This window comes from Ostrea edulis, chromosome 2 (assembly GCF_947568905.1).
Source record: "Ostrea edulis chromosome 2, xbOstEdul1.1, whole genome shotgun sequence".
Taxonomy (NCBI): Eukaryota; Metazoa; Mollusca; class Bivalvia; order Ostreida; family Ostreidae; genus Ostrea; species Ostrea edulis.
Window position 1 is genome coordinate 97,039,679 of NC_079165.1, and position 19,706 is coordinate 97,059,384.

The window sequence follows — 19,706 nt, forward strand, 5'->3', positions numbered from 1 at the left end:
CAATTATCAAAACTTAATATTTTAAAGTAAAGCATTTTATCTTGAGTCATCAGAAGGACAGACAACTCTGGTACAGGACCAGTAACTTTCAGGAGCGTGGCCAGAATGAAAAGAAAGTGTACGCAAAGTACACTAAGGGGTCTGGGGGCCACCTTGATGCCCCAAGTGGGTATATGGCAAAGCCCTGATGGGAGCCCAGGGGGCAAAGCTTCTGTTTTTTACCAATGAAATCATCTAGTTTTTGTGCATAGAAACAGTGTTTCTTGACCAAAACAATAAGAATGCAAAAAAATATTTTCTAAAGTGTTTTTAATGCTAACACACCATGTGTACTTGGACTGACTTTACATTTGTTTTACGAACTGTGTTGTCCACTTATTTTCGTTGTTTTCGACTGGTATATATGGTAAATGTTACTGACAACAAAGAATATCCTAATCCGTATACTACATGTACATACATGTAAAGTGACTTTGAATTTGATTGATGTTGATTAAATTACTAAATGGATATAACGCAAAATTATTTTTGATGCAGATATATTTTAATGGCAGATCTCTCTCTCTCTCTCTCGCTCAATTTATCACGTGTACGCAGTTACGTACAGGCAGCTATATGGAACGCCAAATTAACATGAACTCAAATAATTGAAGATATCTTCAATTATTTGAAGACATCAGCAATTCAATTATTGCTCTCTTTAAATGAATTAATGCGCGCATTAAATCAATTATTGCTCTCATCAAATGAATTAATGCGCGCTTCAATTCAATTATTGCTCTCATCAATTGAATTATTGCGCGCATTAAATGAATTAATGAGAGCAATAATAGATTTGATGCGCGCATTAATTCAATTATTGCTCGCTTTAATTCCAATTGAGAGCATCAATTCCATAGAAATATTGCTCGCAATAATTAATCTAGAGCTCGGTTAAATAATTTGATGATCTCTTTAATTCAATTGAAGATATCTTTAAATCATTTACAATGCTTTTGTATAAGGAATTAATGCGCGCATCAATTCTTTTAAAGAGAGCAACAATTCAATTAAAGAGATCATTAATTCAATTGTGGATATGTTGAATTGAAGATATCTTTAATTACATGGTTGCTCTCTTTAAAAGAATTATTGCTCTCTTCAATTTAATTAAAGATATAATTCATTCAATTGAAGAGAGCAATAATTGAATTAATGCGCGCATTAAATCAATTATTGTTGTCATCAAATGAATTAATGCGCGCATCAATTCAATTATTGCTCTCATCAATCGACTTAATGCGTGCATTATATCAATTATTGCTCTCTTCAATTGAATTGTAGTGCTCATCAATTCAATTGTTGTTATTATTAATTCATTTGAAGATATCATTAATTCAATTTAAGCGCGCATCAATTCAGCTGAAGAATAAATGCTATCATCAATTCAATTAATGCGCGCAATAATTCAGAATTGAAGATATCATTAATTATAATTAAATTGTTGCGCACATCAAATGAACCGATGATATCTTCAAATAATTGAAGATATCTTCAATTATTTGAGTTTATGTTAATTTGGCGCTCCATACAGCTACGCGCCTGACTGTGCCTGGTGATTGTCCCCTGGAACCTCGAGTTGAGTTAAAATGCTAAGCTGTGAACACCCCCCCCCCTTTTTTTCCCCTTGAAATCTAATTCTCTCCAATAACAATTCTAAATAAAGTGCATCGCCACAGCACATGATACGTCCGTCAATCATTATTTAATTATCACAAAACAGAGAAGAGTGGATGAAAGAAAATCATGTCAAACTTTAATAGTAAAAAGATCTAAAATGATTTTTCCATTCATAATGCTATATGTACTTCTCTCTGCTGTAGTTTTTTAATGAAAACAAATAGTGCATTTTTATATTTTTTCAACTGGTAGTTTTGGATTTAAACAAATGCCAAATCTGCAGCTTTGCTCATTGTATATCTTTTTATTGCCACATCTTAATAAAACATCAAATTACTTATCATTAAAATATGCCTATATACATATTGCAACCATCTGTTCATCTTACTCAGAAATGACACTCTGCATGTTGGTTGTTAAGAAAAAAAAAATTAAAAAATTATATTGTACAATGTCAAATTAATTTTGATAACTTCATTTTGAAAATAAAGGCTAGCCACCAAGACAGATCACTACTAATTAAGAGGCTTAGATTCCTTCTGCCCAATTCCCTAGAGATATACATAACACCTGCTTGATCAGAGATGCTCTACCAGAAGTGATTAAGACAGTTTTCTTACACTAAACCCATTAATTAATCTTATCAAAATGCCCTTTGCATGCTACCCCCATGGGACAGGTGGAATTTCTCTTGTTACTGTTAGAAACAAAAGAAACATTATAAAGGCTTAAAAAACTGTACAGTATATCTTAAAAAATATGTATTTTCTTGATGTAACATTTTTGAATAAGGTTACTAAAAAACCATTAGATCAGAAGGGATTGTACCCATTAAAACATACACTTTAAAAAAAAATCACCTTAATTAAATGTCAGTGACCCTAAAGTAGGGTGTGACACACCTTCTACCTAAGATGCATTATTTGACCAAGTTTGGTGATTCTAGGTTTCATAGTTTTCAAGTTATGAGTCGGACAGGGTTTTGCCATATTTGGTCATATCTTCTTAATTAAAAGTCACAGTGACCTGGTTTTAATGTGCGACACACCTTCTACCTAAGATGCATCATCTGACAAAGTTTGATTATTCTAGGCCTCATAGTATTTAAGTTATGAGCCGGACACGAAAAAGCTAACAGACGGACGGACAGACGGACGGACATGAAGGCCATAACATAATACTTCCCGTCCTAAGACGGGCGTATAAAAATCGTTGTATTCTATATCAATAGGCACTTTCTGAATTATTATTGATAACGAACTGGTCTTTTTCAAAATGTCATTCACATAGTTTAATTAGGGTCGTATGTACTATAGTCTATCATTGGATAGTTCAAAGCACAGGTTCTCGTGGACAGGACATCCGGTAACCCCCCCCCCCCCCCCCCCCCTCCTCTGTATTTTTAAATGTTCAATTCCTTGGGTATTTCAGACGTATTTTTGATAAAATATGTAACTTCAGAGTTCATCTGTTTCAATGAAATACACAAATCTCGCATAGAAACCATTTTCAAAAATGTCATATCACCGATCATAATATATCATATGAGCCGTTCCTAGCAAAAATGGCCCTCAAGTATTTCAGTGCTAAAGTGTGAACTATGGAGAACATCCCCCAAAATATTAACATTTTTTCATTATGACGTTTTTTGAAAAACATTTTGGGGTAAGATAAGGGTCCTTTTTGCTAGGGACGGCTCATATTATTACTTTAAATCCCAGATGTAATATATGAATTTGATACATTGTGCCCATGGAGTCATTGATAAGATTTTCTGAGAATTTTCCTACAAATTCTAATGTTAAACTTTAAATCGTTATAATAACCCCAACCTGGTCCCAAACATTGAACAAATTTCAATCATCATCAAATAATATGGAATCTTTCAGACAAGTTTCATTTACTATCCCCCCCCCCCCACCCCCGACAGGGATTATGACCCTTCCATTTACCCAATTATGTTTTGCAATAAATATCGTTGAAATTGGTCTGAAGAGGTGTAAACTCCAAATGTAAAAAGTTTACAGACAGCTTATGGACCTCTAACTTTATGAAGCCTTACGAGTTCAATGTAAAATTTTAAACATATCAATAGACATACATGTCTTTTCTCACAAGTATATAGTACTTTTCCATATTCAAAATCACAAAACAATTTGATTCATCTACACATGAATTTTTATTCAATGTTAACATCTTAACAATTTCAATCTGAAACTGTAAAACAATTCTAACAAACTTCGAAGGCATGTTCATAGAAAAACTTTAAAATATGAATACAATATTAAATCAGATCCATATAAAAATGTTTGCCCATAGATGCAAGTAACAGGAGATTTGTTCAATAACAAAGTTACCATATTTTGTTCACTGATAAAAAGTTCACCACAACCAACAATAATCTACAGCCAATAATGACCAAGAGGCCATGATTTGAACAAACCTGAAAATACTGTATAAGGAAGGGGGAATATTATTTTCTATCATTTCTTACCTAGACATTCTAAAGAAGATTTTCACTGACCAAACCCAATACTCCTCTCTTCTTTCTCTAGAAGATGCATGCATGATCCACCATTAAACAAAGTGTGCTACATTTACTTTATTTTTTATCAAGTGTGCCTTGATTTCAAATATATCATTGGTAGTGAAAGTTGAAAAATAAGAAAAGTTCAACAAACATACCTGTATAGACATAGAGATAGAAAACAGACAAACCAACCAATTACAAAAAAAAAGCTTAATTAGTGTTTTTGTAAACATCAAAGTTTTTCTACAGTTATAAGAAATCTTACATAAAATACATCAATAAAAATAATCTCAGTATGAATTGTTAATATCAATACTTTAACCACCAAAGTATTTCACTTTAAAAAATTACAGACCTCTATACAACAGTTTGACAACTGTTAAAAAGTGCAAGTTTGTAGGTACACTTTCACATATAAATATACAGTTTGACAAGAAAACAACCCACAACTTGTCATACATTGACAGAAATGTTTATCTTTAGCAAACAAGGTATGAAACATGAATGCCCCCAAGAAATGGCATTGCCAATGAAAAAATCCCTCTTACATGTGTCATTGGATAGACCTGGTCACAACGATCGGACCCACTAATTATATTAATCCTTTAGATTAATGAATCAAAGGTCAACATCAAGGTTGATTGAGTAGACCTTGTCCCCAGTATTATGTTTAATGCTAAAAAACATTTCCTCTGATATACAGACAGATGGACAGACCATAAACTATACATACCTCAGATTCTAGTTTCCATAAGGCATTAAACAGACAGTAAGAGTTACACCTCCACCAATAAATATACTAAATGACAGAACTCTGTCATAATTACATCTATCATAAACAAAAGCATTTCTGATATTTATATGTGAATTGAACATGTTTTATTGTCAAGATGTTAAAGACAAAAAGATTGGGCACAAGTTCTGAAAATTTAGAACGCTCTCTCTCCTAATGTAGAGACAACTATGTGACCGCTCCTGCCATTATCTGCCTCTATAACGTTTTACACTGCCATGTTCTTTTTCCTGTCTATACAAGGTCAGGACATTGATTGTTAATTCTTCCCCAATCTCCTGTTCTGGAGATAAATCACATTTCTTCCCATTACAATTAGCAATATGACCTACATGTATAACCTCTCAAAACAAGCCTCTGTTCCACTGCACCTTTTTAATATTTTTCAGTCTTATAGTACAGATCGATATAATCTAACCTATGAACATGGATTTGACATTTTGTCTGATTAATAAATTACTCTGTATATTAATATTAAGGATGCTGCGTCTTGATTCTGGGATATATCACATTGCCTTTTCACACAGAATTAAAAATCCTTAATCCCGCAATTCAAACCGGAGTTTGATTGGTTGCTCCACAGAAATAAGACCTTTGTGTGTAATAGGTTTCAAAGGAATCTGAAAAGGAAATGATGAAGTCAAATGTATAAATTTGTATATAAAATTTGCTGGCTTCATAGCTTTAACTTTAAATCTCGTGCATTCTTAGGACCCTTTTCCTACATAATACAGTCCATTTGGACTCATCCTGCACAAAAATAAAAAATAGAGTTGGGATCTATAGTTAGAATTATTTCAGTCCCTGGAATGTTCTACTTTTCCATTTTTCTGTTAGCTCATTGTCAGTTCTCTGTGCATTCACTGTTTGCTTTCCGTTCAGTTTTGTGTTCACCATTCACTGTTCACTCACCCACCATTCATTCAGTGTTCAGTCTCTGCATTGTCATTTGAAAGGATCGATCTTGACAATGAGGACAAAATGAACAAGGAACATGTACCATGTTTAATGTCTGGTTTATACTACATATTGCTGATTGGATTGGAGATTTCTTTCAATTTTCACAGTTGATAATCCAGATAATTTGTAGTTCAAAATCATATTCTCCTTCCACTCTTGTGCACATTTCAGAAGACTGGTTCCATAGTTCATCAGATAGTGTTTTTTTTCAAACATTGAAATCTTTTTTCTGTCTAACTGATCATAAGCAATAATTTGTATTTCCCTCAATGAAATATCTTTACAGAATAGATATATAAATATATGAGCTCAGACAGTGTTTTTAAAAACTTTATGTTAGTATGATTGAATGTTTGGTTGACTTTTGTTCATATTCTTTTTTTCAATTGTTAGATCGACAGATTTTATATACAAATGTATAACACCAAACAAAAATATATTTCAATGCCGATTGCTCAGAGTCTGCAATTTGTGACATAAATGCAAATATTTGCATGGTGCATCTAACAGTACTTCAGCTTACACAATTTGTTCGTGCATCATTGATGTAGCTACAGGGAGGGGGGGGGGACTTTTTGACAATGCAGTTTTTTTGTTATCTTCATATCACTGCGGTGATCTAGAGGTAAAGTGTTCGACCCACATGCGGAAAGTCAGGGTTTGAATCCCGGCCGCGACAGACCTAAGTCATTCAAACAGGTAGTGGCATCAGGTTTGAATGTCACGGGTCTTGGAGATGACCTTAAAAACAGATGTCCCAAGTCACAGTAAGGTGTGGCACGCTAAAGAACCCTCACTGCTCAATGGCTGTAAGCGCTGAGCATAGGCCTAAATTTGAAGCCCTTCATCGGTCTTGGCGACATCTCCATATGTATTGAGTGAAAAATTCTTGAGAGGGGCGTTAAACAAGATACAATCAATCAATCATATGCAACTGAGGAAATTTTTCAAAGTTTGGACCCAGAATTACAATCAATGAACTTCAAGACAATACACATATTCTTGAGCAAGTCATTGAAATAAACTTCTTTCTAAAACAATATGATGGAAACAAAATGATACCCATAATCAAGTTGCATTCTTGATTAAAAATTAAACTATGAGAAAGTGAAAAAGTAATTTAATTGATTAAAAAATGCTTTCAAATGATATTAACTGACGCAGGTAATTTGTATGACTATTGTATACATGTTATAATAAGTCAACAAGGAGTGACTATAGGTGCCATATCTTGACATTTGATACAATCAATTACAAATGTATGTAAATGTATAATCGTTGTTAAAAATGCTAAACAACTTCTTGAATTATCCATTAATTATTTTTCTTATCATTATTTGCTGTTTGATTTTTTGTATGCTAATGATTTTTTTCTTCATACAGAAAATATTTAACAGCGTTTGAATAAATGTATACTTTGTAAGAAAAATAAATAATTAATTGTGCAGTGTGCATGTACCGTTACACGTACAGATGTACCATGAAAAGGTGAAGATAATGAACCGTGATCAATCTCATAACTCCTATAAGGAATCCAAACCATGCATACATCTTTAAGTATATACTTGTTCTGGAAAGTCTTCACAAAAAAAGCTACATGTATATAACTTTTTAAAATGTAGTCTGGCATTATCAGCACTACAAAATTCATTCATTGTTTAAATACAAATATCTCTTTCCTTACTTGACTATAAAATACTAGTAAGTACAATGCCAAAAAAAAAAAAAAATCCGAGAAATTCAGAATAAATAGTTCATTGTGTGTTTGCCATGTGTTCACTGTTCACTTTGTGCTCGTGTTTGCACTCTGTTCAGTGTTCATTAACCATTCACCAAGTTGCGTTTAGCATTTACACACCTTTCACTCTACATTTGTATACCGTTTTAAAAGTAGGAGAATAGAACGTGTCAGGGACTGTAGCAGTAAACACGAAACTAGAAGGCATTTCCAACTAAGCTTAAAATATACATTAATTTTACTAGAATGAGAAAACTCATTATGTACAAATGCATACCTGGGTTTCTTCACAAGGGACTATTCGAACTCTTCTGAGAACATGGACAAGAGCTATTTTTATTTCTAACATAGCCAGCCTCATTCCCAAACACATCCTCGGGCCTTGGCCAAATGGTATGTAGAAAAACTTGTTCTGGACATTCTTGGAATTTTCAAATCTGTAAAGAAAAATGAAAATTATGATGCTCATAGGCCTCAAAGTTTGTCTGATTCAGTATTCATTTCCCTTTTTTCTAATATCCAAAGGCATATTCATTAATTGTTTCCCCTTTCTTAATATCCAAAGGCATAATTGCCTTAGCCCAGGGGTTTCATGATTTAGACAATCTTGTATTTGCTATACATAATGTGTCTAATGTCCCTGACATTAAGTAATTTTGTTGCTTTTCATCTTACAATTGTTCATAGTTTAATATGTAAAACTAAGCAGACTTCTCCTGGACATGGATCTGAAAATACACAACAGATGTAATCTTAAATCAATCTTGCATATCATAACCTTCTTGCTCTTGGGAAGATTCTCTTGTACATTCTGTCAAAGTTTGGACCCTGTTGTACACCCCACTTGTGACCTCACGATCTGAACAAATTTAAATTTAGACAGATTATATTGATCCTGCTCAAAACATGTAGATTTGTCTTCTCTGATCCAGCAATTCTAGGTAGGAAAATGATGTCAAAAACATATGGTTCCCCTCCCCATTTTTTTCCCCAACAGGCTAAAATTCTCTGTGTTTTGTCATGAATCTGGTTGCAGTGTGTGAACAAAATCAAACTGACATAATTATGTAAAATATACACTTTATTGGTGCAAGTACGTAAAAATAGTTCTGTTTCATGAAAGACGTTCATGATTTCTAGGCATAAGACTGTCTCAGATATTGACATTTTAGACCATTTTCACAGAGATCGTAAATTACACCAACTTTGTGACATCATATTCCAAAATAGAAAGTAGTACCGGGGACATGAACATTCTCTACCCAGAGTTCCGTGCGCTCCTCGCACAACACCTCTGTCAACAGCTTTTTACAGAAATCTTGTAAAAGTAAAATCCAACATTTATGTTTTCGACTAAATATTTAGTCATACTATGATATGTTTTTGGAACAATTAAATTGATTCTTACTGTAAATTGTTTAAAATCGCCGTTTTCTGATAATAAATTTGGAACTACTTTATAATATGCGTATGAATGTAGGACACACACGTGGTGGAGATTTAAATGTAAACATGGAATCAAAAGTAAGAAAGGCTGTAAAAATATGATAAAACTTGTAAAAGAAGAGACAAACAGCTAAATGGTAAATATTCACTTATTAAAGTACCAGTGGGCTATGAAAAGAGCCTGATGTATCACTTGTTGCCAGAACTTTTAAAGGAAAGGAAACCGAGAATGATTGTTTATATCATGTGATTATATTGTCACGTGATTCCAAGCACTGACAGAGGTGTATGTGAAGCTTGCATAACGCACCCTCTGGTGAGAGAAATGGGGACGTGAATTCTAAATAGAAAGTAGTACTGGGGACATGAATTCTAATTAGAAAGTAGTACTGGGGACATTAATTAATTCTAAATAGAAAGTAGTACTGGGGACATGAATTCTAAATAAAAGTACTGGGGACGTGAATTCTAAATAGAAAGTAGTACTGGGGACGTGAATTCTAAATAGAAAGTACATGTAGTACTGGGGACGTGAATTCTAAATAGAAAGTACTGGGGACGTGAATTCTAAATAGAAAGTACTAGGGACATGAATTCTAAATAGAAAGTAGTACTGGGGACATGAATTCTAAATAGAAAGTAGTACTGGGGACATTAATTAATTCTAAATAGAAAATAGTACTGGGGACGTGAATTCTAAATAGAAAGTAGTACTGGGGACGTGAATTCTAAATAGAAAATAGTACTGGGGACGTGAATTCTAAATATATTTTTATAGAAAGTAGTACTGGGGACGTGAATTCTAAATAGAAAGTAGTACTGGGGACATGAATTCTAAATAGAAAGTAGTACTGGGGACGTGAATTCTAAATAGAAAATAGTACTGGGGACATGAATTCTAAATAGAAAGTAGTACTGGGGACGTGAATTCTAAATAGAAAATAGTACTGGGGACGTGAATTCTAAAAATAAAGTAGTACTGGGGACATGAATTCTAAATAGAAAGTAGTACTGGGGACGTGAATTCTAAATAGAAAGTAGTACTGGGGAAATGAATTCTAATTCCTTGTTTCGGACTACCTCAACATATTCATTGAAAAATATTCAAATTTTCAGGCCAGAAATGTCAATCCCATTCCACAAAAGCTTTGCTAAATGAACAAAACATCTCCTATGTGAATGGTATATTATAGGTGTTACTGTTACACATAAACTGAGTAGTATTGTGCTAATATGTTGTACAGTGTGACCGTTGAGACGAGCGAAGCCCATTAACATCTTGCAACACGACTTATAGACATTTTATCCGCCTCTTCATTTAACGCGGGAAATATAACGCGGTGGATGTAAACAGTTATATTGTGACGTTATATTAGCTGCTATGTTTTTTCTTCTTCGCTCAAACCAAGCAAAAAGAAAACGTTTGAAGCTATAAGAAAGCTTGTCTGGAATTTAAAAACGTTTATGGTACTTTCTAAACAATCTAATTATTTTAATTACGGGTTTGTCCATGAAGTATACCGCAGTGAAGGTGACATTTTTCCAGAAGCATTATGGGTAATACTCATCTTTTTTCAGCTGACTCAATTGCGTAATCATTGGAGCGAGCTCGTCGCGTCGCTTCGCAACGCGAACTTCGCTCGCTATTACATGTATCGATACTTTGAAAGGTGCATCAACTTTAATCCATGCCAATGATTTATAATATATCATATTAAAGATTTTAGTGTCTGTAGCCACTTTCTATATTTACCTCTCGGGATCAAACTGTTCCGGATTTGGCCAGTATTCTGGATTGTGTTGAAGACTGTACACAGGAATAACCACTGTACATCCTTTGGGGAACGTGTAATTTTTTATATCCACTGTTTCTGCTATTTCACGGCTGAGTCTGTTTTAGAGGAATAAATCCGTTCATTAGTCAGACTGTAAGGATAAGGTTTTTCCTAGCGTACTTGAATGTTCCTGGAACATGTCACCTCTAGTAATGTAACATTTATATTTTCAATGCAGTTTGGTTCAGGATTTTATTGTTCTGTTTCAATTTTTTTCAGCTCGGTTCATCATCATTATAACAAGATGTGTTTGTGAAACACAGATGTCTCTAATAATGGTCAATTCTAAAGATGGCCAAGGTCACAAGGACAAATATCTTGGTACCAGTAGAAAGATCTTGTCAAAAGAAATACTCATGTGCAATATGAAAGCTCTAATATCAATCTGATTAAAATCAGCTCCTCGATCCGCTCCTTTATTTCTTTTGATTTGTCGCTACTCAGCGACAAATCAAAAGAAATAAAGGAGCGGATCGAGGAGCTGATTTTAATCAGATTGCTCTAATATTTACCATTTAGAAGTTATGACTAAAAGTAGGTCAAATGTCAAGGTCAAAAGGTTTAGTACCCATGGAAAGGTCTTGTCACAAGGAATACTCATGTGAAATATCAAAGCTCTAGCACTTACTGTTCAAAAGTTATTAGCAAGGTTAAAGTTTCAGACAGGATGACAAAATTACGGAATTACAGAATGACAGACAAGACAAAAACAATATGCCCCCCGATCTTCGATCTCAGGGGCATAAAAATAGAAAATTGCATTACAGAATATCAAGATCATATAAGGTAAGTATAATTTACATGTACTCTCAAGGATTAAAATTATCCTTTGTAACTAGTTAGCAAATTCGATCACAATCTGAAATACATTTTATTATAATAGAATAAGTTCATTCAAATACTGAAATTTCAATTTATCATCATCAATTTGTAAAAGAACACAAATGACACAAAATCAGGGTGTATTGGAAATAATTTAGTTTATCTTAGTTCATTTCTATAAATTTAAAGTCAAATCTAAATGCATCAGTGTTAATCATCCTTTGGTTTATTAGTGTAACCTGAAAGTCAGCAAATAATTCTACACTGCCATTTCTATAATGATGCTGTTGCTGTCTGAAATATTGCGGTCTTTATACTGAACAAAACAGATCTCAGTTATCGAACTGTAATATGTGAAACTGTAATATGTAAAACTGTAATATGTGAAACTGTGAATCGTAAACCATTACAAAACCCCCATTCTACATGCCCTATTGTGAAAGTGTGACTCCCTGCACACCGATCCCAATTTGAGAAATAATTAAATATCTTTCTTGGATCTACCTTTCAACATTATTACACACTGTTACATTGAATGTGAAGAAGTCGAGGATGATGTTATTTAAAACTTGACCGCTGCTTTACCTTGTTATAGGAGGGTACATTCTGAGTGACTCTAAAATCACTTGTTCCATGTACTGCAGTTTGTTCATATCATCATAGGTGGGGTCATTCTAAAAAAACACATATACTGACATAATTAAATTTGAACTTGGTCATGATATATATTCTTTCAGTTATTCATCCATTGATAGATGAGGTATCTTTATACCTTGTACCTTAATCTGACTTAAAAGATGGACTTTCTAGCCACATAGCTACATGTACAAGGGCTATAATTGAAAATCATCAAGCACTTGTAGGGAAAAAATTAAAACAACTACTATATAACAGTTCTAACTTTGATAATTCAATCCTCAAAATTGGGTAACAATGGAACTAAAATTTATTTTATTGCTCCCCATTAAATATTACACAAACTGACAAATCAGAGCACAGTTTAAATATTACACAAACTGACAAATCAGAACACAGTTTGCTTTTAAACCAATATTATTGTGTTCCAAATCTTTGCAAAACACATGAATTTGATTTGCATGGTCATATTTTATTGACATTAAAACATCAAAAGGATTAGGCACTAGTTCAAAAACTTAGATAGCCTTCTCTCAAACTCATGTAATATGCTTTAAATTTCACACATAACCTGTGTTATTAAATCCACCCAACAAACATCTCTGTACCATTCCTGATTTCATTAATAACTACTTTTGATATTATTACTTACGTAAAATTTGTCTGTCACACAATTGCAACTAATAAGAATTCAAAAGAGCCAAGTATGCACAGCATGGAGCATGTTCAAATCTCAAAATATCTAACTCAAAAGCAATTAACTCTTTAGAAAATCACGTACTATTCACAAATCAGTGTCTCACAAATGTTTAGTTTCAAAGTTGTCCAGCCTTTTGAGATTCAGTTTTATTTCCATCAGAGCATCAGGAAATATACGAAGAGCTATACTAAGTGTGATTTCAATTTGACGTCATTATACACAAGCCATTTTCAAAGCAAAGCGATCAAAAGAAATTCTATGTAGCAATTGAAATTTCAAGTGATTGTTTGATATAATAAAATACATGCATAACTGTAAAATGCAGAGAGAAAAAATGACATTTTCTTGCCATGTTTAGAAAATAGCAGTCTCCAGAACATTATGACAAATAGCAGGTCCAGTGATCAAGATTACTGAACAATTACTGATATACTCTGTTAGACTGCACCTTCATTCTTGCACACTTATATCAACACATACAGTCATATTTTTATCAAAATTAAAGGGAAAGGCAACCCTATCCGCATTGTTGCTTTTATGAATAAAGTATTACTTACTGATATCGTAGTTGACCGTCTTTAACAACAAAAATCCTTGTTTAACGATTAAATCAATAATAATCTATCATATATTTTTAAATTACCCGCCATTAAGAGACTGGCCATTGAAGTTTAATTTATGATGTCACACCGTCGGTTCTGGTTTATTTAATCAGCAGCACTGTAAACATGACAAGTCACGAACAGTTAAGTTTGGAGCCGTATAGATTTGAGTCTGTTCGTTCACAAGAAGAAATTAAGAAAAGAAGAAGTTCAGTCAAGTTGCAGACCAGGCAGACGGTACACATTTCTTCATACAAATGTCTCGAACCTCAAAATGTCTTAGGCAAATGATAAATCCACAGTTTACAGAGTATTTTCTTTTCAAATGACTTGGTTGGGTCAGGAATTTCAAGAGAAAATAAATTTTTTTCACATCTCCTCTTCGCATTAATGTAATTAACTGCTTGACAGGAAGGCATCAACCTATTTACAATGTATTCGTAAAATCTACCACTTGCACATCTTTGATGATCTTAGAATCTCATAAAAACCGGAACAAACGGTGTGACGTTAAAATTATTGATTTTTGTGGTCTTGAATACAAAAGAGTTCCACATCATGGGAACTATAGATAGCGGGAATTTCAATTTTTAGCGCTTTCAAAGTAGTACTGAAGCTTATCTAGGCCGTATATGAACAGAATGGTATGCCAAATTTTTATCATATAATTAATGCTATCATTTATCATGTAAAAAAAATTTTGGGTTGCCTTTCCCTTTTAAAAATCATCCATTGAAAATAGCCATGTTTTGTGCTTGATTTATTTTGGCAAAAGTTCCTGCCAATGTTGAAGGTAATCAGTGTCAGAAAAAAGTCATTGTCTACGTGTTTTTTATCAGCCCCCGTACACTGTAAATTCAAACACTCTGGAAAGAATCTGTACCATCTGTTACCTCCTCTATTTCATCATGAATCTCCTGAACAACCCTGTCTTGGACCTCCTGATTCACTGCTAGTATATATGACACAAAGTTCATGGTACTGGCAGTGGTTTCATATCCAGCAAGAAAAAACAGGAAGGCTTGAGCAACTATTTCATCATTGGTCAATTCTGAAAAGAATTAAAATTATTAAAGAATATTTGTACCTGTATCTGTAAATTCAAAAAACAATTTCAGCATAACAGTAGAGAATGATAAACTGACTTTTCTGTCCGCTGTTCTTGATGTTTTGCTCTTCTGATGACTGTTCATCTAACTCTGCATTGAGCATCAGTTGAAGGAAATCTAAATGTCTCTGCAAAATCAAACCATGCAAAAGATTAGTTGTCTTCCCTTGTCAGTAAAATGACTATTAGTCATCCAGGGTCCCACAGTAAGGTTAAAATCAATTAACTTTTTCTTGACGTATTTTTGACCATGTCAGCTCAAAATTATAAAGTTATACCAAGGTCACACTCTATTTACTCTGAACATGAAGTCTGTAGATAAACACACTAGAAATATTATACAGAGGGTACATAACTTTCCAGAAAGTGTTGTCAGGCAAACTATACAAATCTCTGGCACTGCTCCATTCATTACAGAAAAACAATTTTTTTAAATTGTATTTAGGAGGAAAAAAATTCAAATTTCAGTTATTTTTGGGATTAAAAATCATGTACATAAAATGATATGAATATTCATAACTCAAGATCACCCAAAACAAAGAGAAGTAAGTCATGAACTACAATGGAGAAATTAAAAACCTCCCTGCCAGATTGAATTTTCCCCAGAATCAAAATTTTGCAAAGTCACAGACAGATTGATAGACAAAGTAATTACCATAGAATTGCTAGTTTCCTATTTAGTACTGTTACCTAATGTGCTATTGTATACTGACAGTTATTGGCTTATATTTACATTACCTTGATGTTTTTGCCTTTAGTAATTGCTACAAATTGTAATGATAGCCATTTTCCTAATGAATACGCTAAAGTTGTAAACAATGCACACATTAACAGATTAATATAGTATGTCTAGCTATTTTAACAGCTGAGAATTCTGACAGAAATGAAAGTAAATGTAGATATAAGATTTAAACTTCATTTTTGAAAATACATGAGGGCATGAACTAAGACGCTTCACACCAGCTTACATCACGAAGTGTTCACATACTTCATGGCTTACGTATCACGAAGTGTTCACATACTTCATCGCTTACGTATCACGAAGTGTTCACATACTTCATGGCTTACGTATCACGAAGTGTTCACATACTTCATGGCTTACGTATCATGAGGTGTTCACATACTTCATGGCTTACGTATCACGAAGTGTTCACATACTTCATGGCTTACGTATCATGAGGTGTTCACATACTTCATGGCTTACGTATCACGAAGTGTTCACATACTTCATGGCTTACGTATCACGAAGTGTTCACATACTTCATGGCTTACGTATCATGAGGTGTTCACATACTTCATGGCTTACGTATCACGAAGTGTTCACATACTTCATGGCTTACGTATCACGAGGTGTTCACATACTTCATGGCTTACGTATCACGAAGTGTTCACATACTTCATGGCTTACGTATCACGAAGTGTTCACATACTTCATGGCTTACGTATCACGAGGTGTTCACATACTTCATGGCTTACGTATCACGAGGTGTTCACATACTTCATGGCTTACGTATCACGAAGTGTTCACATACTTCATGAGTATGCTGGAATGAAGAGTCGCAGTTCATACCCTAATATATTTTCTAAAGTGAAGTTCATATCTTAATTAACAATAAAATAATCATCACTGACAACAGTTCTAAATCTTCGCAGATATTCCTTATTCAAATCAGAGATTGCTCGCCCTTGTGATCTATCTAATCAATTTACCTCGTGAGATTCTGATTTCCTGTCATTTATCATCGCCTGGCATTGTCTGACAAAAAAATCCACATTCTCTCTATTGAAGAAACTCATGCTGAAGTATCGGACTACATGAATCAGAGTAGGAAATATGCCTAAAATCATAAAAATATTTAGGATTACATCTCAACAGAATAATATTTTCAATACATATCATGAACATATCATCTACTCCCAGTAAATCGTCACAAATTTACTTGTTCATAGCTGTCAACTTTATCAATTCCAGAGTAGGTGGCTTGATTGCCAAAAGTGGGTGATCTTGATTTTGTAACGGAACATATGAAACTTACTCTGGGGAGCTGATTTCATGAAAATAACAACAAATTGACAAATATGTGAAGGTCTTCTTACACCTGTTCAAGGAAGGGGTGATCTGAAACAATGCTGCTTACAGATGAAAAAGGCCAAAATCACTCATGCAGTACAAAAGCACATGTACTTCATTTATAAAAGTCCAGGTTGCCTACTTGCAAGAGTAAGACAAATTCTCCTCAAAGTGCCCATCCCTTTCTGAAAGATTTCCTTGATATTCTTGATAAAGGAACCATCTGGGTTGTTGATACTGTCTACCTCTAATCCAAATGCTGTTGCTGATATTGCATCCAGAGTAAAACCACCATATAACCTGTACAAAATACATGGATCATTACATGGCAGTCTTTGGATTGCATCCTTCATTAGTTTGAGGTATATCTTTATAAAATGACCAACAGCTGATTTACATGTAGGATTTCATATAGAAAATGCCATGTTGTAATTTTCATATCATACACTTATACGACATTGATTCTCCATGGAATCAGTGAATGAATTGCATGAGTAAAGAAAGATGTTGCTACATCTATGACGTCACTGTTTTTGCCTTTGATATCTTTACACATTGTATTGATAGGTATTTCCTGATGAATACGCTGCAGTTGTGAACAGTGTAGTAATTAATCTTGATAAATATAGTACGTCCATTTTAACAGCTTGAAATTCTGACAGAAACGAAAGTAGAATATAAAATATTTTGAAAAATACATGAGGGTATGAATGACAACGGTTCACGTCGGCAGACTTTTCATGAAGCACTAACACACTGAAGTATGCATCCGTGAAACATCGTAGTTCCATATACCATCATATGAAACATCGCAGTTCCATATACCATCATATGAAGCATCGCAGTTCCATATACCATCATATGAAACATCGCAGTTCCATATACCATCATATGAAACATCGTAGTTCCATATACCATCATATGAAGCATCGTAGTTCCATATACCATCATATGAAACATCGTAGTTCCATATACCATCATATGAAACATCATAGTTCCATATACCATCATATGAAGCATCGTAGTTCCATATACCATCATATGAAACATCGTAGTTCCATATACCATCATATGAAGCATCGTAGTTCCATATACCATCATATGAAACATCGTAGTTCCATATACCATCATATGAAACATCGTAGTTCCATATACCATCATATGAAGCATCGTAGTTCCATATACCATCATATGAAGCATCGCAGTTCTTTCAAAAACAAAACTTATTTCTTAAATGTAAACCTGAACAATGCCAGAATGGTATATAGTAAAGATGAAGACTGCCCTAGGGAGACACACAATACGTACGAGTCATTTCCCGTAAAAGAATTATTATACTTCATAAGGCCCATAAGGAATTTACTTACATACACAGATTCCATGTGGAATCAGCATTCAGGGGCAAAGGAAACATAGAAATGGTTAATGATACTGTTTATCATTATTCTATTTTGTTACTTGTTTATTCAATGGTGCTACCATTAGAGCAAGCTCAGCTTATATAAATGAACGAATCCAGGATTTTTTTCCACAATTTTAATTGCATTTCTGTAGCCTTACTTGCATAAATGTTTGGTAGACATGAAGATCTATTCACCGAAGAAAAATCATAATCCCCTAAGACGTTGCCCTCAGGAAATATGATTTTATTCGGTGAATAGATCTTCATATCTCCCTCACCATCAAGCAATAAATGCATATTATTGCCAGGTAATGTACTTTCGATATTTACAATTCATCAATATCGTTGTTGTTGTTGTGGATGTATCAGAGTGTCTTGTCAATTTCAATAATTCTTATTTGTGAATTATCAAAGTTGGTAAAGTTCATTGAGACCAAGTTGAATAAAATCTGCTGTTGTTACCGACAAAAAAAAAATTAAGACTGCACTGAGAAAATAACGCTGTAACTTAAAACTCCTATCTTCATGTACTATTTCCATACTTACAGTGTGTCAGAACCCTGAATTACACTTACTGTTTTATTTCTACATTTTCTTTACATTTTGCCAGCTCCTCTATCTTATCAGCCAGATTTACTGAGCATCTGTTGATATCGTAGTTCATCTACAAAGACAGAAAAACACATCCAATTTATTTTATACCCATGGTCTTTAACTAGAACTGACCTAATAGCTAAATTCCTTTGTTGTTGTTGTAGGTTCCTTTTTATTTTCGTGCAGAATTACGGGTAATGTCCACACTAGTGGGCCCCCTTCCAGGTATCTGACTAGCTGAACGCATGGAAATGGAGATCTGAGGTGAGATCCACCTCTGATTTCCATTTTTTCCGGTCTTGAGGGTCAGCAGCAGAGAGCTTCCATTCTCTACGATCTTTCTCCGTCAGCTCTCTCCATGATAGCATTGGCCGACCAACTCTACGTCTCCCAGGAACTTGTATGTTTAGAGCGCACTTGACTGCACTGCTGGATATGACAACATGGCCATACCAGCGGAGTCTCCTTTCCCTTTGACCTTAATATTTATCACCATTCATAGCGTAATTAAGAGTGTACAAATTTTCTGGGAAATCCATGCACTAGTCTCTTAAAAAATGATTGGACACAAAATCATATCCACAGACATTTAGGCAGACGGACAAAATGAAATGATGATTCCATTGTACCCTCTACTTACACAGTAGTCTTTATAAGATAATGTATTGTTACAAAATCTAAAAGAAAATCACCAAGTCCATAAAGCTGTAAAAAACACCTGTAAAATAAAAATATCCTTGCTTGAATGTTGAAGAATCTCAATAACTATGACAGGTGCACAACTTCATTATACATGTATACAGATAATGT

General features: G+C 33.9%; 1 protein-coding gene across 1 annotated transcript in view; it reads right to left on the minus strand.

The window, feature by feature from the left end:
* Positions 1-3,819: 3,819 nt before the first annotated feature.
* The window catches only part of LOC125680583 (cytochrome P450 3A9-like), a 30,486-nt gene continuing 14,599 nt past the window's right edge, over positions 3,820-19,706 (minus strand). The window contains exons 6-14 of the mRNA XM_048920264.2: positions 18,878-18,966; positions 17,043-17,200; positions 16,540-16,667; positions 14,867-14,957; positions 14,615-14,772; positions 12,369-12,457; positions 10,880-11,017; positions 7,958-8,117; positions 3,820-5,602 (exon numbers count right to left, since the gene is read on the minus strand). Coding sequence (XP_048776221.2) covers positions 5,522-5,602; positions 7,958-8,117; positions 10,880-11,017; positions 12,369-12,457; positions 14,615-14,772; positions 14,867-14,957; positions 16,540-16,667; positions 17,043-17,200; positions 18,878-18,966 — 1,092 coding nt within the window. The 3' untranslated portion in view covers positions 3,820-5,521. The remainder of the gene's footprint in view (positions 5,603-7,957; positions 8,118-10,879; positions 11,018-12,368; positions 12,458-14,614; positions 14,773-14,866; positions 14,958-16,539; positions 16,668-17,042; positions 17,201-18,877; positions 18,967-19,706) is intronic.